Here is a 24,563-nt window from a genome sequence, read left to right as displayed (position 1 = left end):
ACGAATCTGAGGTGGTGCAGATATCAGGTGGAGTATTCGTATACGGAATGGGAGACTACGGAGAGGAAGGTGATTCCGTCCATTTCTTGTTAATTGCCGTAAAAAAACGGCCCGGAAGATGCGGCGCCGCACAAGACTGGCGCGCTCCAATCGAACCTCTTGTACAAAATGGTGCGCCAAAACGAATGAAGCCGTATCTTCCGGGCCGTTTTTTACGGCAATTAGGAAGAAATGGACGGAATCACCCTCCTCTCCGTAGTCTCCCATCCTGTATACGAATACTCCATCTGAAATCTGCACCACGTCAGATTCGTGGGGTGATGCCTTTAACTCATTTTAAGCAAAGCAACCTCACTGCAGCGCCTCATACTGTCTTTGGCAAACTCGATCTTATACTCTTAATCTAACATTTCTATGTTTTCTCAAAAGCATCACTCCACGAATCTGGCAGGGTATCGATTTTCGTTGGAGTATACTTATGTCGGCTCGCAGATTATGCATACAGGGGGGTTATTCCGCTTATCTTTCCCTGTATCACTGTAAACAGACGTTCTCGGAATGCGGTTCCTTACTACATGCTCCATTGCAGCGCGCCACCCTGGCGCGCCACCCTGGCGCGCCTCCACTCGGACACCTCGGTGGGCAACTCATTTCATTCGATGAATCGCAAGCGGGGGCGGGGCGCAAGGATGGCGCAATAGAGGACGTCGTAAGAAACAGCGTTCCGGAACCGTCTGTTTACAGTGATGCAGGGAGAGATGAGCGGACTCTGTTCATAATCTACGACCCGATATAGGTACACTCTAACGAAAATCCATAAAACGCCATGGCGTGATGCCTTTAAACACATCGATGCCAATACAACCATTGGATTTATCCTTTAATGCTATTCAAATACACGTTGCACATTAATTGTCGTTTCGTAATCACACATTATGCGTACGTTCTAATCGAACGTGTGTCCTGAAAAGAATTGTAAACTGGCACTTAATGTGAGGACTGAGATACGTTATCTATTGTGGATAGATAAGCAGAGTCCCACGATTGAAATGATTCAAACACTCAGGAAAAAGGGCGAAGACAAGTTTAGCTCATCACCTGGAGCGTGCAACAATGAATTAAATGATGGAGATGGCTTTAGCATGAAAAAAAAATCCGACATACAACTCAAAATTGAGTATTTCTTGAATTACTGTAGATTACTTACAGCTTATAGCCATCTCCAAAAATGATACGAAATGAATATCTCTGTAGCAACTATGTTTCTTCGACAGTCATTCGTGGAATTCTTCGATTTGTGCACTGAAAGCGGCCTTCGAGCGTATCATGACATCAATCTAAAGCAATAAATCCTCGAAACGCGAAGAATTTATGGAAACTAAAGTGATCAATATATTATTTCTTCACTTTGTCTTAAGTTTTTCTTGTTTGTTGATCATTGTTTTTCTTCGTAACTCCGAAAGTCGTTTTTTCGTTCGTAAGAAATTATTTCTTTTTTCAGAAACAAAAGACATGAGCAGGAAAAGTTCTGGCAGTTCCATATCTCCAAGGCATTCAAAAAACGACAATTCTCCAAGCCATTACGTCAATGAAGTACACGAAGAAGCAAGCTACGAAAGTGTATCCAGAACTACGAAAGTAACACAGTCACTTCCAGAGCAGTGATGAGATTCCAGCGAAGAGTTGGCGAGTTGTTGCTTTTCAGGTGACACAGATCGACGTGCAGCCGGCGCCAGAGGAAGCGAAATATGTAGTGCCAGCCGAGTCAAACCGCCCCCGCCCTAATGTAATTCATTTCTATTTGGAAGTGCGAGTGACTACTCTTTGTCGTTTCTTATTTCCTTTGTTTCTACCCATCAATCATGCAAAGAGGAGAAGTACGCAAATGGAATCGTAGATAAAAAAAAACAATGTTTTTAGTTGGCCTAGTTACAGTATTATAGAAAATATCAAAACAAAAAATCCCAACTCGGCTGCATAAGAAAAAAGAAAGAATCGGAACGAAAAAAAGAAGGATTGAGAATGTGCCCGTTGTGATATCGTAATGATTTTGAAGGCAGCACTCACTCGCAAAAAGTGATTGATTTTAGCGTCTACGATCAATGTGTGTGACCTATAAATGCAAAGAATGTCAGTGGATTTAAAAAGATTCCACAAACAGCAATAGTTTACTTTTTCTTCTGGAAGCTCAAGTATGAGAATGAACGCAGGATCTGAGCGTACAGGACGAGATCGGCGGCTCGACGATATCGGGTTCGAATCAATATAAATCAATCTATGAGACGATAGCTGATGTCTCTTTCGTGCCTCTCGTTCATTCTTTAGTAATATCACCGCTATTTTCTTATCATCTTTAAAAATTTCAAGAAACAAAAATAACGCAAAATGACTTTATCAGACCATATTCGCAAGACTAATTAGAGTTTGAATTTAGTGACTGTAGGAAGAAGACCAACGAAAATGCAACTATCACGGGCAGATTTCTGACGAAGCTAAACCAATGGGGAAGTAAAGCCATCACTGTTCGCAAGAGATAAGGAAGTAACAGTTACTGGCTCGAATGCTGCGGTCCCGATGGTTCAATGTTCTCAAAAGAATCAATGAATCAGAAAACATTTATTTATCGTGAGTGCTGCCTTTAAAGGCAGCGCCTATCACGAAAATGACGATATCGAGGCTCGAGGTCTCTGTGGGACAATAAAGAGTTTGAGTTCTCTATTACTAACATGAACTTGGGCACTCTCAATCTCGCTAATCGCCCTGAAAAACAGCGTAGGGGCCGCCTTACTTCCTATGCGGCACGGAAGAACGCGCCACCTTGCTGTACGTCCTTCAGCAGCCTCTTCATTGGCTTTACTTGAATAGTCCGCCGAAAGCACCTCATTGATCGTCGACCGCTCGCTCGCTACTACGCGGCACGTTCCAACGTACCTCGTAGCAGCGAAGACCGCTTCCCACGCCATTTTTCGGGACGATTAGAAGAAAATAAACGTGACCACACTCATACTCGTGATCTACAACCCGAACTCTGTATTGTCTCGTAGAGGCCCCAACATCATCAATTTCGTGATATGCCTGTGATATATCTTTGAGCATGGATACGTACGTTCGAGAAAAGAAGAGTAGATTCTAAAAAAAACCAACGCTCCCGGTTAGGGGATATAGTTTTACATAAAAAGTGGACTTTAATTTTAGAATCCAATGAATTTACGGTAGTAGCATTGTCAAAGCACACCATATAAATAGAAGCTTGAATGAGGATTGGGGAAAAAATCTGTTTCCATGCCACGCGCGTACTACTCTGTTCAAGAGAAAAGGAAAATTTTGACCATTTTATTGATTTTTTTCTTAAACCCCCCACCCTACAAAAAAAAGGATTCTGTAGTGAAACTAAGTAACGCGAAATTATTATCTACAATTCAAAAGCATTAGCGACGCTACTACTGCAAGTGCGTGCAAACACAGGACTCCGTATCCTCTATGCATGATTTTCATGGACTTTGCTACCCATGTGACCTTTTCCTGATGTTACAGTTCAACTGCATAGTATGACATTCTATATATGTGTTGCAGCCGAAAACACCTCTGCCCATGCCAGAACATACAGTGAAGGAAAAGAATCCTCAGACAGCATTCGACTTCAACCTTGACAGTTCGAAAGAAGTAATCGCCCACCATCTGGATCTGGAGAACCGTGACCGGAATGGCGTGAATAAAGACCTGAAGGTTTGTTCGAAACGCTTTCAAAAACAAAAAGCCGAAATTATAATTTACTCACTCATTTTTGACTGAGCATTGTGTAGTTAGCATTCAGTAATTTTTAACGAGTTATTGAAATTTTATTCACCTGAAGCTTCGAACTACAGAACAAGCTCCAATTAATGAAATCCCAAGATCCAAAAGATAAAAGATGGGAAGCAACCACCATAATTTCAGGTCAAATTTCTCGATATTTTTGCCGAGCCAGATCCGGAATACCACAGTGTTGCCTGCGTCTGGACCTGTAGCTATAGAGTGAGTGAAGAAGAACTGTTTCCTTGAATTTCGTTACATTCCTTGGTTTCCTCCTACCGTATCTTTTATAAATCGTCCTCTGGACGACTGCTTTGAGAAGCTCAAAAAAAAACTGCAAAACATGCTTAAAACGAAAGATTCTCGCCACACCTCTGGATCCACTATACTCATTTAATTCGAGGAAGTTTAAGATGTGATAAAATCTTAACAATTCCGTATCCAGGTCCTATAAAGATTCCAAAAAGGTAATATTTGAAGCTTAGGAAAACTTCGCATGTTACTCTACTCACAACTTGATTTTCTAACTGTTATCCCTTGAGTTTTCCCCTCCATTTGTTGTTCATCCAAATCGGCTCTTGTAATTCACTTCACGATACAGTGGAGCGCGTTGCCACTCAGCGGAGCAGTAGCGGAACCAGCGAATTTGAACACCCTCGAGAAAATTTTGGAGAAGTGCCTCAGACCTCAGTGTTTAGCGTACCTCTGCTTTCTGATTAATTTAATGTTACATAATTGAAGAGAACTATGATCTCAGCGACGTGATTTAAAACTCTGAAGATATTGGTCAAACTGTTGCCAATCAAGCACCGAAAGCAACAACAAAAACCCAAACAACCACCGTCTTAGTATGAATTGCAGAAGAAGCATTGGACCAGATGTGTATTATCTGCGTCATAGAACCAAATATTGCTATGCGATGCTTTTTTTCAGGTGTTCGAAATAACACGGATCTATTGCTACAAAATATTAACTCTCATACTTGGTCTGCCCATCGTGTTCATTGCTGGACTCGTTTTCGCTTTGTTCACCTTTGCGAGGATATGGATTGTTCAGGTTTGTTGGCAATTTTTGATAAGTTTCAGTGACCACAGCCGCAACTAAAATAAGTGACAAGAATCAATTAGCGATTAATCTTACTCTAACAAATGATATTTTCATCTACATGCAAATACTTTGCTTTGCTTTTCCAAAAACAGTATCATCCTGTAACAAAAGTCTACAGGACTATTTTCGCGATCTGTTTTTGATTTATGGGGTCAAGAACTCGTTGAGAAGAACAACGATATTTCTTGTTGGTTGAGGATTACCTTTTTTAGGACAGAGGTGGTGACAAAATCTTTGCCTTTTGCTGTCACCTAAAATAAATAATTCAGCTAAACCGAATGAGAAGGTTTGAAGGCAATTCTCAGAATAGAATTTTATTCCTCACCCGAAAGATGTGAAAAAAAAATCATCAATCACTACTTTTCTTGTAGGGTATAGTCGATATCTTGTTGTATATCAAAGTCTGGATGGGCGTTTTTTTTTCGTTCTGAAATTTTGGTTTTACAAAAAGGTCCATGTAAGCCAGTTGTTTTCCCTTTAAGCATTATTTTAAATTTATATTCTTGCTGCGTAAATTAAGGATGCAAAGATACAGAGACATGAGAAGTATCCAGAAAAGGAATCCTTAGAAATTAGCGAAAGCTCACTCCAGACAAAGAATATGTAACTGTAGACATAGTAGTGCGACCAGATTTTGAAGGCTGTACATGCTTTCAAACGTTCCGTACTGTGTGCATTGCACTGTTAACACCTCTTCGATTTCGATGTTAAGCAAAGTTGAATCGAATGCATTTCAAGATAACTGAAATAATTCTCGATACAATCAATGATAGCGGAAAGTAACACCAACGATTTGTTTTTTTTTTCAGCCCACTTTCACTCTTGTGAGAATCGTACTCGCTCAAATACTCATCATCTGGTCAACAGCCGTGATTTACGTGTGCCGTCCATTTTTCTACTCTGTTGGAGCAGTATTTAGCACATTTCGATTACATCGTACTGATGGTCCTATAATTCAAGAAGTCTGGGAACACGTTTAACATTTACTGTTTTATTACTGTTTCTTTCTACAATTCTAATCACTTTACGGTGCATCCTATGTGTGCGTACTGTATTAACGACGTAAAATGTAAACTATGGAAGTTGTTGAAAAATAAACGAAAGGTGACGATAATGAGTTTGTTCGTCAAGAAGACATATGTCTGTAACTTGAAAAGGGCAACGGATAAAGTTACTGGAGATAATTAATCCGTTCTGGATTCGTTATTGCGTCCATTCCAACTCAGGATCGTATGAGGTTTACGAACGCGTATCGAGCCTACATTGAGGCTAGCTACAGAAGCTAGCCGAGGTACCAAGGCTGTGTTCTTATCCTCCCGAACTCGACTGAAAAGTTTGCTTGGCACTAGGACGGTTTCAACCTATTGACAGTGCAGTCACAGTGGAACCTTTCACCAACTGTGCCACACCCGACCCGTCTGTACTTTAAAGTGACGAGAGCTATTAACTCTAAGCATCCAGATACTCTTTGGAATGTAAGAAATGCTTCAGTGGGATCACTAAAACATTGCGCTTAGCATTTTGAACATTTCTTATGTGCAATAAAATTTTTAGTGTTGCGATAAGATAGTCACATTTCACAGCACTCTTGCTTTTCTCATAACCGAGTTCAATTTTTGAGATGTAAGAATTCTTGATTTCCCATGAAAAACTTGTGAATCAGATGGAAAATATACAAAAACTTTCAAAAAACTAAGGGAATATGAAAATTCTGCAGAACTTCTTTTTTTTTTGTTTGAAGAAACTTATTCTAAGTCTATCTTCCTGGAAACATTAGCTTATATAGCACTGAAATTTGAATCTGTATGAGTAGAAGTTGACAGATGTGTGAACGTACACACAGACAAATCAGTCACCATAAGAGCGATGATATTATGGTAGAGTCAAAACGACATGAGGCACGTATGCAGTTGCGTACGCAACTTTTCTCGTAGCGCGTCGGTGAAGCGTAACGGCAAAGAGTTGTGTGAAACTATTGCTGGCACCAACCATCGCTGCAGTTTGCAACGGTCCCGCCTCGGTTCCAACTGCTGCCTTCGCCGCGCCGTTTCGAGTGCGTACGCAAATGCACAGCAAATACACTCATGATTCATGTCGTTTTGACCCGATTCCACGGATGTCGTACAGGTACTGAAGAAGTTCTACACATCTCTGGATTTCATTTCTCGGTAAAACATTGTAAGTTAACATTGGGTTACATTAGGTCAGTTTATTTCTGTAACACAGAAATTATAATTCCGTACATTCCTGTATTTCTATGTTGACACAAATTCTACTTCATGTGATTTTCTACAACGAAAGTGAATATGTGTGAAAACTGAGCTGATGAGTCCAGTCATTCATTCATTGGTCGACGGCTTTCAAGGAATGCTCCCCGAAGACAATGTAGTTCTACTCAAAGGAGAAAGGGATAAGGGTTGTTTACATTGACCTATTTCGACAACAAATGACTTGTTAGGTTTTTCATTTTTATAGTGTATTTATGGCACTCGGTTCGTTTCTTAGTCTTATTAACGTACTTTTCCTTGCAAGATTTCACCAAAAAAAATCTAAACATTGTGAGCCCTCTCTAAAGATAACAACTTTTTTGACCAGCATGACCTTTCAACTATAGAATAAAGTAAATGCATGTATATTGCTACAAAAAATCGACTGAATTATTGGTTTTGCTCAACAATGAAGGGATCCTTTTCAGTTGGTGGTGACGTAGCAGTAGAGTCACAAACCGCTTATCAACACGATGACGACGCCAGCATTAAAACAGCCAGACTTTTGACAGAAAAGTGTAAGCTTGAATTCAATCTGGAAATATTTATATTCTTAGGCTGACTTGTGCACGACGTTGTTACAATCCTGTCTTCCTGGCTAACATTTCGGCGAATTCACCTTCTTCAGAGCATGAAAAGACGGAAACGAACGTGTCGGATCCGATCAAATGCCCAACGAGCACAACAAATTAAATCCTAAGCACACTGTTAGAGTTCATAGCTACAAATGGGAGCGCACAGCTTAGGATCAGATGACCCTTTTGCCGCTTCTAGATACCCATGGTGACTAGCGCAACCAAATAGTTGCCTTAAATAGGGTGCGAGTTTCCAATAAGTCACAGAGGTATCCCTCTTTGCTATTCATGTTTGGGCTCTTGGAGTAGATCCAGGGCTTTACGCGATCTTTTCCGTCATAACGCCGCACCCTACGACCATCTAATGTCGCACTCGCAGCCGTCCAGGTGTCCTTTAATTCGTACAAATAGGGGTCCAACTGTTCCTACAATGTATTCATCATCGCATAGCATATGGGAAATCACATAAACAACAGGGGAACTCATGTAACCACCTTTTTATCCGGTCCAATTTTTCAGTTCAATATGGTCCTGAATTACTTGACTTAATCTGTGGGCTGGTATCATCGCCTGACACGATCATCTTCACCGAGGTGTGCCGTCCTTGAACACAGCTCTGCCCAACCTTCTCGATCTGCTGCGAGAGCTTTAACAGAATCAATATATTCGTCGCTATTCCATATTCTGCGAAACTTTACGTCTCGCCTGAACTGCCTATCTACGCAGAGTGTCCCTAGATTCCCTCTCAATACCTCAGTCCAGTTCTTCCGTTTTCGGCCAGTTGGCTACATCCAGCTCGAACCCGACAAACTTCTCAGAACTCGTTGAACAAGACGATCTGCCGGCCTCCTTAATATACGACCAAAGAAGAGAAGACAATTTTCTGTAGCCACTTTCGATGGCAGTGCAAGATGTTGATATCATCCACGTGTCATTCGCCGGTATACCACCTCAATTTCTGCGTAAACACCTTCATTGTGGCATTCCCTAAGCCAAAAAGAAGCCAAGAAGCCGTATAAGCAGCTTTCGTTCCGTTACCACTTCCATCACCGTAGATGGTGCTGCCGAAGTCTCAGGTTTGTACGTATGATGGGACAAATTGCGGATAAGTAGATTCGCAGCTTGACTTTGTTGGTGATGGGAGTCAACCACAGGCATTTCGTTAAGGAGTTGAATGTGAAAATGGCCCTAGCGCATCTCTGCTGAATATCTTTCTTGTAGCTGCCGTTGTTCTGCATCTTACAGCTCAGGTTACCAGAACTCATCGACGATCGATTTCTATCGATTGTTCGTCCACCCCGACTCCCGTTCGAAGCCTTGAAGAGATCCACATCTGCTTGTATTTATCTGGGAGTAGACGTAGTCCATAGACTGCAGCCAGCTTCGAAAGGATGACGACATGTTGAAATTTCGTACTGCATTCCGCGAACATAGCAACATCTTCGGCGTACTCGAGATCGGTCAAGGGGCGCCCTGATGGTGGTAGAATGATATCGGCAGGACACTGATCCACTGTTCTTCGCACAATGCCATCGGTGGCGAAAGTGAACAGGGTCCTGCCACTGCTCCTTGTCTTAATCCAGTTACCACTTCGAGCGGTGTTGTACATCCGGCTGGCGTTCGAACTGCAGCGGTTGTTCCTTGATTCGTGTCATCAAGCTAGCAAACGAGCTTTCCTGGTACTCCATCGGCGCGGAGCGCGTAGCCGCGATGGATAGCCGAAACCGTCTTCAGAGTCCAGAAACGCTAATTGCATTGGCTTCGAATACCGCTGCCAGATTTTGATCACTCTCCTGACGATGAACACCTGGTCAATCGTAGATCGGCCAGGACGAAAGCCGGCTTGCTCGTCGCGCGTCGTTTCTTCGCGATGTTTAATGAGTCGGTCCAGGATAATCCGCTCCTATACCTTGCACATAACACGCAGCAAAGAGATTCCTCGATAATACCTAGGGTCCGTGACGGATAACTTCTTGTGGAGAGCATATATGATAACGTGTCTCTAGTCACGTATCCTTTCGTCTATCCATATTGAACGGACGAACTTTATCATCTCATAAAACCCAGACGGAGGAAGATATTTCAGCATTTCTGTGCCGGTCCCGTCGTCATCACTAGATTTTCCATTTTTCATCTTTTGGATACAGACCAGAACCTCCGACTCGGTCGGTGGTTCCTCGCTAACCGCATATGCCGGTTTATCAACGTGCCCAAGTTGAGGAACTGATGGTGCTTGCCGCTTCAGCAAAGTCCTGAAGTGATCCCTTCACACTTTCGCTGTCTACACAATCGATTGGAGGTTCGAATCCGCCCTGACGCTCACCAAGCCCTTCATCCCTCCGAGGTCGATGGTGCCAAATTGATCTGGGAGAATAGAAACACTAAATTGAAACATTGGCTAATGGCTTCTTTTGATGGCTGGGCTCACTTCAAAACTCTCGAATCAAGCTGGATTTGGAGTCCAAAAACATTCTTAGAACACATAGATGGTTCTCAACTATCAACTTGCATTCCCATTCTTGGAGGTGATAGTTCAATCGACTGGTACTGAATAGCTGAGTAGGCGACGCAGCGGAATGGAATTAGTGGTAGCAATGGACTGATATCTTCTTCACATTCACCTGATCTAGTAGCAAATGTCAACGATATTTCGAGAAAGAATATAATCCAAGTGATGTATTGGTTATGTACAACTGTAAGAAATACGGTATGAGAAGACGACACCACCAATGGTTAATCGTTTGGCACTGGTGATCTACATGAAACCCGGCCAGTGCAGAACTGGTCGCGGGCGGAAAGGCCGTATTTTCGAAGCGGATAAGAATTGGTTGAGTAAGCAGAATCTCGTTCATGCAGATTGAATGGGGCCTATAGAACAATTTTAGTGCAATCGAAGACCCGCTTTTTCTTGACTGGGTCTAGTCGGGTCAAAGCGACATGGAGCTTGGTAGAATTACGCAAATGGCAGCGGTCGAAGCGGTGCGTTTACGTGTAACTGTTAGTATCAAGGGGGACTCTTTATCACCATTCATTGCTGCTGTTCGCAATGGTCCCTCTTACCATGCAGTAATTCTCTCTTCGAGCGCAGTCGCTCACCCAGATGCACCTAGCTTCATGTCGTTTTGGCCCGACTATAACTATCACAAACCTAAAACTCTAAGTCGCAATCAATATAAAGATACGTCTTTGCATACGTTTCTGTTTGTTGCAACTTGTTTGAAGTCTTAACCGGACATCTGGCTTTGTACGCATTTGAAATTGCACTTATCATAGACGCATCGAATTATGCCCATGATCAAAATGCAATCGGAAGGTTTGTTCTTCAAAACGAAGGTGTTTTCTGTTTTTGTAAAGTCAAATGGTTCCATTGGACCATTAATGTCACAGTTCTGAAGAGCTGAGCTTGGAAAATCTCTATAGCTTGAGAAATTAAAATTCTGTCACTCTAGCAACGTCGGCGTAAAACATGAAATGTTTGGTACGAAGTGCCACCATTTTTCTTATTAGTGAAAGTGTAGAAGGATCGCTTTCCCATGTATGCTACAGTGTTGGGCGCCGGATGAGCATAACATCTCTGCCCCAATACACTCGCGCACTTCCTCTTCAACTGTTTTACTCCAATTGAAGGCAAATCGTAGTCAAGCAGTTGCATACATTCGGTACATTCGGAGTTTACGATGAAGAAGTTCTCCAGATGCTTTTTTTCTGCTTATTTGTCAGATCTCTGTCTATTGCATAGGAATCTGACAATTTGCACTTTAAATTTGACGGAACTTCTCGACATCATTAAGGGGGAATAATAATTTCTAAAATTTGAGTTTAAAGAAGGAGATAAAGGTAATTGGTGCCATCATTGACATTTCGTGAGCTGTAGTTCTTTGCAACAGAACAGAGAAGTTAATATTTGCAACATTTACCTCAATACGGTAAACAACAAGGCGGTTTCGGGAACTCGGGAGTTCGCTCAGAATACGTTACATACTCAGTATGCTATTTACAACTGACAATCGTAATTGATTTTTCAGCTCCAAATCATATGACAGTAAAATCTATACGACAAAATTCGCCACACAAATCAGTCGTTCATACAAATACGCAGCAGGAAAATTCGTTCTTATCTGTGTCAACGGAAGAGGCGAAAAGTTGTGAATATGTGGTATCGGAAAGGCCCAAGTACGTTTTGCAGTAGTTTTCCTGCGAAAATCAATGGTACTGATTGTAAATTCTATCAAACGCAGTTGTTTAACAACGGTTTCCGTCCAAATTTTTGGGAAAAAACCGGACTTTTTCGTTTTATTTCTGGCTTGAGATCCTGTGTTGTAATAAAGAGCTGTCAACATGTGGATGGACGAAAGAGGTGGACCGACAGATACAGGGTGGCCTAAAAAAATTTTGAATGTAGTAGTTTTTTTTTGAAAATTTTGAATGCAGTAGTGGCGAGTCTGAAAAGTTGCTTTATAGGTGGGCATCTTCCAGAAAACGACCATCTGTTATTTAGTAATCATGGACCCATGGATCGGTTTACAACGAGCATTTGCTGTGAAGTCATTTTACTGAAATGGTAATAGTGTGGCTGCTGTTTAACGGCTGAACTTTCTCATAACTTTTATACTGGTTCTTCACCATTTCAACATTCATTCATTCACTCATTCACTCATTCACTCATTCATTCATTCATTCATTCATCCATTCAGTGATGACGCAGCAAATTGGTCACAGCAAGCCGCAGGTATGACGTCCTAAACTGTAATGAAGTCGGAATTCCCCTTTGAGTGGCTGTCGCACTATCACCATTTCTGCGATGAGACTTCGTAGCAAACGCACGTTGTTCACCGATCTACTAGTCCGTAGTTACTAAATTGCAAGTAGCTGCATACTGAACGATACCATTCCCACCTATATACTGACTCGCTCGGGCTGCTACTACATTCAAATTTCCCTGGGCCACCTGTACAATGAATTAAAACCATGAATATTCTACCATATTTGGAAATAAAATAAAGGCCAGTACATTAAGGAGATGTTGAAATACAATTTCCTCGTGCATTATTCATTCTGCTAATGTTTTGTTTTTGATTTTTACGCGATTTTTACGCTTCAACTGAAACCAAAATGGAGAATGGGCTTTGAGCTTGTTAGAATGTTTTCGCATTGTCATAAACAAAAAATCCCCAATGACTCATACAAATTTCATGAGAACAAGGATTTTATAATGATCTAGTTGATAACCATGTCTCCGCCTTTATCGTTAAACCCGGCGGAGGAAACCAGTAGACAAACGGCGGCACAAAGCGTGGGGCGGGGCGAAGGGTGGGAACTATTTTCTCCTTCTTTCAACTATACCTCTTCCTCTTCTGCAAGAGAACACTGGCGATCTCAACACAGAAAGAAAGCTAATAGTGGTAGGAAATAGGAAGAGGAGGAGACTTGGAATAGAAATGGACGTATCTGGCTCTTTTTAAGGTGAATATTTCTTCGAATGTGTTACATAGAAGTAAAATAAACAATGCTGTTGCCGATGTGTATAAGCCACAAAATCTCCAAGAATCAATTGGATCTTGATACCATCCAAACACACATTCTTATGAAACATTAATAAAGTCACTCACATTTTTCGTGGATTCGCCAAGTTACAAACACCGCCAGTTTTACATCTCAAGGGAAATATTTTTCTTTGTTTTATTAATTGATTTATTTGCTTAGATATGTCTAGTAAGTAAAAAACTACGTTGTCAAAGGAGACTTTAAAGTGCTAATTTGATATATATGCATATACAATTCAAAAATTTCCACCTTCCTTGCTTATAGTCCATACGGAGATGAGGAGTTCAAAAATGTTTTTTGGGAAGCTCAAAAGGCGCTTCAGCAGGGAATACATCCCATTCTTATTCCCGTTGGGAGTTCAGGTAGGTGGTAGAAATTTTCAATTAAAGCTGAGAGCTAATTAAGGCTTATGTGGTAACAGTACATGGCTTATTTTCAATAACTACTTCGATCTTATTTGCCGCTCCTCGCAAGTGTGAGTGCGTGTTTGTCTTTGAGGCTGGCTAGGAAGTTCCTCAAGAAAAATGCCCTCACACCTATGGCGAAACCTGTCGAGCACAACACATCATATGGCTATGTAAACGCGTGGATTACATTCATATAATTGTTGTATTGCAGATACGCATAAGTTAGAAAGTGAAGAATTGACAATTTTTTGAAACAGTTTTATCCTCATTCCTCCTCAAATCGTCCTCACATCACTGAGAGGACGAAAACACATTAAAAAAATCCATTCTTAGTGCTGCTTTGTAAAATATATGTACTGTACTTCCTATAAAAAATGAGGCTGTGGGCTGCGCCAACCTTGCTGAAGTAGAAGTAAAACACCGCTCATAACTGCCGTTATATGTAGCTCCTTTTCTCACAGGAAGCACTGAACTTTCTCATATCTTACTCTACAAAAGTTACCGAGCAGTTGTCGATGTTCGGCGTCGATCCACTTTCCTGACTTATACATTATAATGTTCGGTGCCGTGTTCCTGCCCACAAGCACACCAGGAAACATGATCCGTCGCAAAATTCCAAATAAAAAGTTACCTCAGCAATCGAGCTGTTTTGAAACGCATGAAAACACTCAAATTTTGAGGTTCTTATTTCATACGAGACGAAAATTTGGAGAATATTGCTGTGTTCAAGCCTTCTGACGAAGAGCCTTTCGCGGCATTAAATCCCAAATGGCCAAAATTTTTCCAAAGGTGAGCACAGGCAATTGTCTATTAGATTTCAGATTACACAATATCCAAGTGATCTCTCCTTCTCGGGATTGGGAACTGTATTCATGTTTTCTTGTTATGGGAACGAGGTTTTGATGAAACTTTATTATTGGGCTGATATTTCGACAAATTCGTCATTAAAAAAGCCTGAAAATGGTTCAAGTTCTTTGATTCCATGTATATCCCATCAAAGTCCTCCTCTATCTTTGCCAAGCCTCGTTATCAATCTAAGTAGACTACGCAAGGACTCCAAGGAAAAAAAGAAACTGACCAATCTCACTGACTCAGCGAAGCTGGTGAACCACCGCGCTCTTATAGATTGTCCCAAGGTGAATGAGATCTACGCACTGTGCATTATCCTTACGTAGAGATATCTGGATGGTGTTACGGAACTGCATGTGGGACAATTTTATAGCCCAGAGAGTGACACGAGCGGCATAAATTCATTAGTAATTGATAAGCACTCATTTCTGTTATTCATGGATGGATTTCTGTCGGAAATCTAGAATTTACTTTTGAGATGATTCAAAAGTTCAGCTTCCAATCACTTATTAACAAATATTTCTTCTTTTTTCTTCTAGAAAATATATCTGCCAGGAAGCATTCTGGATTTCAGTCAGGAATTCACATAAATAACCAAAATGAGCACTAATCTATTACTAATGCCTTTATTTCTTTCGTAACAATCTGTAAGCTACAAGATTGTCCCATAAGCAGTTCCTGGGTACCCTCCAGACAACATTTCGGTAAAATACGGCACGATGCGAAGATATCACTTGCCATTTACCACTCTGTGAGATGCAGTGGCTCACTAGCCCCGATAGTCAGTAAGGCTAGTCAGTTTGTTCTCTCCTGTTTGGAGTTCTTGCGTGGTGTACACAGAACGATATCGAAGCTTGGCTAGGGGAGAGGAGGAGCCTGATGGGATATGCATTGTATCAAAAAAGCTCGAACCATGTCTTGGATAAAGGCGAGGTTGTCGAAAGGTGGATATACCATATACCATATACGGGGTCGTAGATTATAGAGATGGGGGTAGCTCCGCTCATCTCTCCCTGCATCACTGCAGACAGCCACCTCCAGAATGCTGTTTTATACGACGCCATCTATTGCAACGCTCCACCCCTTGCGCCGCCTCCGCTCTGCGATTCGTCGAAAATCAATTCGGACTGCTCCGATAGGCAGTAAGAAACGCTACGCGTGCAATTGTGGCGAGCTGCAATTGCAAAAGGCATCGTACAAAACAGCATTCAGGGGCTGGCTGCTTGCAGTGATTCAGGGAGAGATGAAGGGAACCACCCCGATCTCCATAATCTACGATTCCTTATACGGATACTCCACCTGAAATCCGTACCACCCCAAATTCGTGGTATGCTGCCTTTAATCTCGTTGACAAAACGAGAAAACATAAATACAATCAAAAATAACTAAAGTCTTTATTTGTGGCATCAATTGATGATGCATTGGTTGGAATTTTTCCAAAAATCTGAGAGCCCTGAAAAATTTCCGTTCCATCCAAGATAATTTTTTCTATTGCATCTCTATCTCAATCGAAGAGTTCGCTGAAAGATTATGTCCACATTATCCTGATGCTCGTTGTTGAGGAATGAAAGTAGTTTTGATGTTCGACGGATCAGGCGGATTTCTACTTCAGCACCTTTAAATAAGACTGTCAACTAGTAAAGTGTAGGGCTTAGGTTGTTCGGAGAGTCTTGCGCCAATTTTTTTTTGAAATTACAGCTCTGTTTAAAACAATTGGAACTATATATCCACCGTGGACAACTATAACCTTCGGCCGTTCGCTGGGGAAACCACTGATGCCCTTTGCCAGAACTCACGAGGTTGCGACGCAGAAAAGGAGTCGACTGCTTTTTCCAGACTCGACTTGAACTTGTTTTGACTGAAGTCGTATTTTTCGAATCTTCATCAATGCAGATGATGTTTAGTTAGCCGAAAAAAGGTGGTCCGGTGGTGTAAGGTCTGGCGAGTACTGCGCAAGGGCAACCGGGCGCCAGCCAAGCTCTGAAATTTTTTTATTGGGCCTTTCATCGACTGTGTTGGCGGCTTCGCATGTCTAGTCATGTTCTACAATTTCAAAACGATGAAAGTCGTTTTTCTCCCTCTCTCTCTCTCTCTCTATATATATATATATATATATATATATATATTGTTTTCAAAGAGATCGTCCAACACCAGACACTTTAAAGGCATCACCCAACGAATCTGAGGTGGTGCAGATTTCAGGTGGAGTATTCGTATACGGGATAGGAGACTAGGGAGAGGAGGGATCCGTAGTCTCCTATCCCGTATACGAATACTAAAACGCATGAGGCTGGCGCGCTCCAGTCGAACTCCTTGTAGAAAATAGTGCGCTAGAACGCTTGAAGCCGTATCTTCCGGGCCGTTTTTTACGGCAATTAGGAAGAAATGGACGGAATCACCCCCTCTCCATAGTCTCCCATCCCGTATATGAATACTCCGCCTGGATACAATCCGTACCACCTCAGATTCGTGGAGTGATGCCTTCAACCCTCATATGACGAGACTGCAGTCTTGTTTTGTGTGACATGCGCATCAAGACACCAAACAGAACTATTGGCTTCCGGTAAGCATTTTCTAAGATGTCACGAACAAAGAAGGGACGAGCGAACATCCTGTGAACTTAAATCACATTTTTCTCTCTGCAATTTTTTACATTTCTCCCAATCGTGAGTGCTTCGTATATGTGTAGCAGTGTTAATGCTTAATTGGATTTTAAAAATGCCGTTAAGGGTGCTCTGTTTCTGCTGTTTTGGAAGAGCATGTTTGATTCCAAATAATGGGTATTTGTCGGAGACAGGAGCCAGCATAGTCGACGATATGCTTCAGGTCGGTGGTTCGAAAATCTAATTTGTAATCAACCAAGGATCAGACCAAGGTCAAAAACCAAGGAGTTTCCAAAAATTGCTCATTTTTCCACAGTAGTTCATGTTTTGTGAGCAATTTTGCTAGTTCTAGATAGGGGAGAGCACAGTCTCTATTTTTAGCTGCAGTTTGGTAGTCAAAGGCAGCATGCCACGAATCTGGGTTGGTACGGATTTCAGGTGGAGTATTCGTATACGGGATCGTAGATTATGGAGAGAAGGGTTATTCCGTCCATTTCTTCCTAATTGCCCGGAAAATACCGCATCGAGCGCTCCGGTGTGCTATTTTCTACAACGAGTTCGGTTGGAGCACGCCAGCCTTGTGCACGCGCCGTATCTTTCGGTCCGTTTTTACGGCAATTGGGAAGAAACGAACGGAATCACCCTTCTCTCCGTAGTCTCCCATTCCGTATAAGAATACTTCACCTGAAATCCGTACCACCTCATATTCGTGGGGTGATGCCTTCAACTTAACTTCTAGAGTGATTCCTCACTGTTCTCATTTTCATTTCTGAAAATGATTTTTAAACATTGGAATTGAACTGTTCACGAGAATCTCTTTGTTCTGTGGAACGTCTTCTGAAATCCTCTCTGCAGTTAAGAGCGCATATAAAGAGAAACGTGTATATGACCTTGTCTATGAGAACATTCTTCCGTTTCATTTAATCTGCATTTCTTGCGTTACTTTGCGAACCTTTCTCTTGTTAAATTAATACGTTCTTTTTTGTGTACGATGTATTTGTATTATATAAGAATCAATATTTGACTACCCAAGCTCGAAGACGTTCCAAGTAGGTAATCAAAATCCCGTGCGGTTAGTTAGAAGGACAAGAATTCCTTATACTATGTCAAATAAATCTTCTAAATCTTTCCAACTTGCGTCTTCCCTGTTTTTTTCTGTTTCTTGGCTACGTTTCTGTATATAGATGTTCAAATTTCAGTCAAAGTTAGGCGACCGTGCTTCTCCACGATCTTGATTTTGTAATTTTTCCGTCATAACTACTCTTAACATATTAATATTTGTTTCTAGCTTCACATAGTGCCAAAAACTAGAGTGGTTCGCATAGCTTCTCCTTCGTTTTTCTACTCCCGCTGCTGTGGTCGCTACGAAATCAAACCTAAGGAAGGTAGCTTTCAGGTGCGCAAATTAGGTGAAATCTTTCCGAATCTTTGCTTTCGCTGAAAATTTTCGAATTCTCCATTGTTTTCGGTGCACTGAAAAGGTGTATATATTCACTGATCAAGATAATATTTCAGCTTTTCGTGAAAGGCTATGAAAGTGCGCAAGCAGTGTTTTCTCGATGGGAATATGATCCAACACTGTTGTCAGCGGAGGAAGAAGATAGGTTAGGAGACGAGTCTACTGTATACCGCGCAGTCTACTATGTTATTTGGAAAAAAGTCATAAAGTCCTATAAAAGTTATCACTCCTGAAAACCATGAAGTTTTTTTAAACTTCATCTCTACTGTATGGAGAAAAGACGAGCTTAAGAAAAGAAGGATAGCCAAAGAAGCAACATCTCGCACTTTAAAGGCTTCACCCCACGGATCTGAGGTGGTACGGATTTCAGGTGGAGTATTCGTATACGGGATCGTAGATTATGGAGAGGTGGGTGATTCCGTCCAATTCTTCCCAATTGCCGTAAAAAACGGTCCGGAAGATGGCGTGCATGTGCAAGGCTGGCGCGCTCCAATCGAACTCGTTGTAGAAAATAGCGCACCGGAGCGCTCGAAGCCGTATCATCCGAACCATTTTTAAGGCATATACGAAGAAATGAACGGAATCACCCTCTCTCCATAATCTACGATCCCGTATACGAATACTCCACCTGAAATCCGCACCACCTCAGATTCGTGGGGTGATGCTTTTAAGTGCGTGAATAGCAGCGGATGGGAAAAGTCCACATTCGCTGTATTCACTGAACTAGTCCTGTTATAGAAAAATTTGTTCAGGACCTATGAAGAGAAGTTGATGGGAACTTCTTTTCGTAGGTTCTGGATCTATGAGGGTCCTCACATTCTTGAGTTTGTTGGTTGGAACAGTAAAGCAGTTAAAAAACATCTTGTTTCAGATTCAAATACCTGTTTCAAAAAATGATCGTGCTCGATTACATAATACGCAACACAGATAGACACATGGACAATCTTTTAATACGGTATGTTCTTTCTGCTTATATCAAAGATCTAGAGTCCGGCTAAACAGATTATTGTACAGATTGAGTTACACCACCATATCCGACAATTGGTAGAAGGAGAAACCGAATAAAGTTTCAATCTGAAGTTGACCTGCAGAAAGCGTCCTCGTACAAGCGTAAAGCAGGGACGTTTTGCTTTGCTTCTTTAGAATAGAGCTTACCGGCGCAGAATATCTAGTATAGAAGGCATGATTTTCGCTTAAAGGCATCACCCCACGAATCTGAGGTGGTGCAGATTTCAGGTGGAGTATTCGTATACGAGATGGGAGACTACGGAGAGGGAGGTGATTCCGTCCATTTCTTCCTAATAGTGCGCCAAAACGCCTGAAGCCGTATCTTCCGGGTCGTTTTTTACGCCAATTAGGAAGAAATGGACGGAATCACCCCCCTCTCTTATCTCCGTATATACGAATACTCCACCTGAAATCTGCACCACCTCAGATTCGTGGGGTGATGCCTTTAAACGAAGGAAATGGAGCATAAGAAAATCTGGAGTAGTTCACAAAGAGAAGTAATAGAAGTAGAAATAGATTAGTGCGCAATTTCAATCTATGAAACAGAACAACAGTGCCGATTAGACGTCGCCTCCATTCAGGAACAAAGTAGTTTTATGAGACTGAAATTGGGGCCACATTTTTCCATGCATTCCGCAAAATCTCTATTTAAATATTTATCAAGTGGTAGCCTTTTAAGGATTGGTGTAGCGCTGTCGACAAAAGGTTCCACTGCAAGATCGGTGGATGGTTTGAAACCGTCCTAGCATCAACATAGTTTTTTATCCCTCCGGGGTTGATAAATTGGCACCATAATTGTCTAAGCACTGACTTAATGCATCGGCTAGCCCCGCAAGCCAGTGTGGAGGCTAGGCTAGTGTAGAGGCTAAGCACGTCCGTAAACTTCAAACGATTCTGAAATGACGTGAACGCTGTCGCGCATCCCAAGCGGATTGATTACCGTCAGACGTCTTATCCTCTCCATGTTGTGCATTATACGAGCTGTCATAAGGTTTGTTACAAGACAAAAAAATAGCGCGACAAATACGTGGTGAGTATAGACGTGCAACAAATGGACAGTGTAGATAGAAAGCCAAAATGGACACATCATAATACGGATTTAAGTGGTATGTACTTACTTACACCCCTGTGACCACTTGTGAAAATCCGTTCCTTGCATTTACTGACCCCTTGCGGAAACAGGAAGGACTGTTGTATGATAATTTCGATTTTGAATTCGACTACAGAATCATATTTCTTTCGAACATTTGGTAGCCTTTGGAGACTAAGAATTAAAGTTAAAACAACTTTTATGCTGTGTCGTCCCATTTCTTGGTCAGAACATTCAGTATAAAATCCATTTAGCCATGTGCCAGGGAAAGTGATCGAATTGGCCGCTATCGACAACGGGCTCGCCTTTCCCGTCAAGCATCCCGAATGTGTCAGCAGATTTAGAACATTTCCTTTCCGGTGGACCGAATACAGATGGGCACAGCAGGTTCGTCATCAACCACTTTTAGAGTTCTTCTTCATGGTTTTTATTTCTAACACAGTTTTGGTCACCATAGAAATGCGATTGTTAGTTGGAAGTCTACAAACTTCCCAACATTCTTTTAAAGAAATCACCCCATGAATGTGGGGTGGTGCGAGCTTAGGTGGATTATGCCTATATGGGGTCGTAGATTATGAGGAAGAGGGTGATTCCGTCCATTTCTTCCTAATTGCCGCAGAAAAACGGCACGGAAGATGCAGCTTCGAGCGTTAGGGGGCGCCATTTTCTACGTCGAGTTCGCTTGGAGCGCGCCAGTCTTGTGCACGCGCCGCATCTTCCGGACCGTTTTTTACGGCAATTAGGGTGAAATGGAAGGAATCCCTACAGTCTACGACCCGTATAGGCATAACTCACTTGAAACCCGCACCACCCCAGATTCGTGGGGTGAAGCCTTTGAAACAGTCAAATCAGCTGCAGTCGCTCTGTTCAATAAATGGCCCTGTTTACTCGTCTGCTTTTTCAAAAACGTCAACGCTAAGGACCGTTTTTGCTCGGCATACACTTTCTATAGCGTAAAAAGTGCACACACAAAGTTTCCAAATTGCACCGCGTTACGAAAAGATTAATAAAAAAAAAGGTTCCTTTCCTATGAAAGGTAGCACTGGTCGGCGACAGTTTGCGTAAAAAGGGGAAATGGGTGTGTCACAGGAAGCAAACGTCACAGCTTGTTTATTTGCACAATTGATGAGTAGCAATTTTCCGTAACATAAAATCGGAATATGATGGAATGTTAATGAAAAAAGATTGGGGGAGGCACGAGAGATCTGAAGTTAGTAGCTGTGCACCTTCTTCACTATATTTCAAGTGGTCAGCCCTCGTACCGTAGTAAAGTGTGGAGTCCTTACTACAAGTTACATAGAAAAAATAGTTTATTTTCTCTATGACCTTTCTCAACGCCACATTTCGCTCAATTAATTATCAAAAATGATGAAATAATTCTGCACTCACTAATCTAACGAAACAAGTCAGATGTTTATTGAAAATGCAAGAAAAATCCGTTTTTAGCCGTGGAATCAAGTTCTTCGTGATCACCTGTTATCATCAATTAACCCAGCATTTCTTCACGATCTGTGCCATGAACTCAAGGTAGGAATTCTTATCCAGACTTCTTCTACTTCGGCGAAGCCCTAGCTCTTAAAAACCTAAAAACTCGTGAGTACACCTTTGAGATATCCAATTCTTAACTTGCAAAGACATTGTCCATCTATAACTTCAAACAATTTTGCATTACCAGTGAGTGAACCTTCAAGAACATTTAGATTCTTTTCCGTCACCGCCACATAAACAGTCGCTACTTGGTATTCAATCAAATGAAAGTTGTGAGAGGACAGGTGAGTCGGAAAGTAAAAAAATTCTTCAGAATCAATTTAGATGCACTAATCATTCAATTAGGTGTGGAATTTGTATGAATGTCTGGCTAACAACGAGCTCCCTGCCGGTTTGATCTTGAAAGAGCCGATATTAGTCACGAGAAGGTAGGGTATTCAGAATCGAAGTGCTTGAGTTAAACATTTGCCCAGTACCACGACAAGTAATATAACTTACAATATTATCGTATAGAATTGGGATGGTATCCTAATTGAAAAATCAGCAAAAGAGGCAAAAAAGGCATAATAACATACCATGAATGATATGCCATATATAAAGGCGGGTGTAGTGTAGCGGTTAGAGGTTCCGCTTCCTGCACGATCGATCGGAGAGGTTCGAATCCGCCTAGTGTTCACCAAGCCTTTCACCCTCCGGGGTCGATAAATTGGTAACAGACTTGTCTGGGAGGATAAAAGCGCTGACTTGACACAGCTCGGCTAGTCCCCGCAAGTAATTGTATAAGCCAATTACACGTTCGTAGACCTTAGAAAATTCTGAATTGAAGTGAACGTGGTGGCGTATCCAAGCAGATTCCTTGACCCCACACACTTTATCCTTTATCCCTTATGAATGATATGTAGCAGATATCATATAGTAGTGTTAAAACGACATGAACCACGGTGCAGTTGCGTAAACGTGAGCGCTTGAAGCGGTGCGGTGGAGCGTAGCGGTTAGGATTGAGGTGGGACCCTCGCTAGCAGCATTCTTCTCTGCAGTTTGCGATGGTCCCGCCTCGATGTTGACCGCTGCGCTCCACCATGGCGCTTCGAGCACTGCCGCTTGCGCAACCTCATGTCGCTACCGTGCTTAATGTCGTTCGAATCTTACTATGGATAATATTGTGTGAATTTAAAAAGATGTATTTTGTAATGTAATATAAATATGCTGACATGGCATGGTATTCCAATGGACAAGGTATCTCGGTAGTTCGTCGTAGGACCCTAAAAAGCGAGAGATTCGTAAAGTCCTATGACAGACAGAAACCGGATTAGGAAACGATGTGGCACAGAAAAACATTAAAATTTTCATTCAATCAATTTATGAATACAATTTCAAGAACATTTTTTAATGGGAACTGGTAGTCACAAATAATCCTCTGTTCTAGATATCGTCGCAATCGTCCTACGAATGACAACTGGAGTCAGTGGTTTCGGGTTCGCCGATGCGACAATCGTTATCGTGGCTGCTGCTGAACGTAGAACTCGTGCGGCTTAGAAGCTTAAAAGAGTATACACGGATCTAGAGCGAATGAATAAAAACTTACGAGAGAACGTCTTCCAGTTCTACAACAATCATAGAACAACATAGAGCGATTTATTAAAACGCTCATGAATGATTTTTGTGGGGACAACTGATGATGAGTGAAACCTTTAACACTATGTATTTTTGTTAGTCTCATGTGGCACACACAGGCAGCGAAGCCATGCTACTGAACCACAAAGCTATTTTTTCCCCTTTTCACGGATCACGTTCCAATTCACCCTGTATGATTTGAAATTATCTGTTCGTCATGCGATAATTCTAACCGTAATATCGGAAGCGTCAATGACAAAATATTGGGTTTCGGAGAGGTCCTCAATGAATTTTTTTTTGGAATTTCTTATAGCACCAGTTTAAATAATTCCGTTCTAGAACATGGTAGGAGGTTCCAAGAACCACCACCGTGCAACTCCGCCCAGCATTCAGAGGGTCATCATATCTCAACAAACGGTTCATCGTTGCTCAGCGCTTCCGCTCCGGAGGAACATCGTTAGGGCGCATACCTCATACTCTACTGAATTGGACAACGAGACTGCGGTGGCAATTCCGTCACTCGTAACTTGTTTACGAAACCTGGGTGCAGCCAGAAAACTTTACGAAACCTGGGTACAACCAGGAAACCACCGCGAACCATTTTCTTGCCTAAAGATGTCTCGACATGGGTGCCGTACGAACTACGTGATTCGGACAAAGCACAAGTATAATTGTGCGTGTTTGTGTGAAAATCAATGCTTCTCTTCCCGCAGGAACGAATTTCTCAAGGATATTGTCGCTGGCGAGAAGAGTTAGGTAC

The 24,563-nt window shown here is 41.8% G+C and overlaps 2 protein-coding genes across 5 annotated transcripts; both read left to right on the top strand.

The window, feature by feature from the left end:
• Window positions 1-1,512: 1,512 nt before the first annotated feature.
• RB195_014965 (uncharacterized protein) lies at window positions 1,513-5,879 on the top strand (the record flags this gene model as incomplete). Its single annotated transcript, XM_013449592.2, has 6 exons — window positions 1,513-1,638; window positions 1,706-1,786; window positions 3,574-3,726; window positions 3,937-4,014; window positions 4,726-4,848; window positions 5,709-5,879. The coding sequence occupies 6 exons, from the start codon at window positions 1,513-1,515 to the stop codon at window positions 5,877-5,879; spliced, it is 732 nt and encodes a 243-aa protein (XP_013305046.2).
• A 1,502-nt stretch (window positions 5,880-7,381) lies between these two features.
• On the top strand, window positions 7,382-23,703 carry RB195_014964 (uncharacterized protein; the record flags this gene model as incomplete). Of its 4 annotated transcripts, XM_064205460.1 has the most annotated exons (15): window positions 7,382-7,391; window positions 7,595-7,684; window positions 11,767-11,914; window positions 13,550-13,647; window positions 14,373-14,481; window positions 17,271-17,367; window positions 18,433-18,540; window positions 18,660-18,748; window positions 19,475-19,558; window positions 19,618-19,647; window positions 20,956-21,088; window positions 22,148-22,228; window positions 22,402-22,473; window positions 22,535-22,617; window positions 23,616-23,703. In XM_064205460.1, the coding sequence occupies 15 exons, from the start codon at window positions 7,382-7,384 to the stop codon at window positions 23,701-23,703; spliced, it is 1,320 nt and encodes a 439-aa protein (XP_064061339.1). The 4 variants fall into 4 exon arrangements, with proteins under 4 accessions (XP_064061339.1, XP_064061338.1, XP_064061341.1 ...); XM_064205459.1 differs by lacking the exon at window positions 19,618-19,647; XM_064205458.1 differs by lacking the exons at window positions 20,956-21,088; window positions 22,148-22,228; window positions 22,402-22,473; window positions 22,535-22,617; window positions 23,616-23,703 and having other exon boundaries at window positions 19,618-19,651.
• Window positions 23,704-24,563: the final 860 nt, after the last annotated feature.

Source organism: Necator americanus, chromosome V (genome assembly GCF_031761385.1).
Source record: "Necator americanus strain Aroian chromosome V, whole genome shotgun sequence".
NCBI lineage: Eukaryota > Metazoa > Nematoda > Chromadorea > Rhabditida > Ancylostomatidae > Necator > Necator americanus.
The sequence above is the reverse complement of the archived record's forward strand: the minus strand, read 5'-3'. Positions and strand labels throughout refer to the sequence as shown.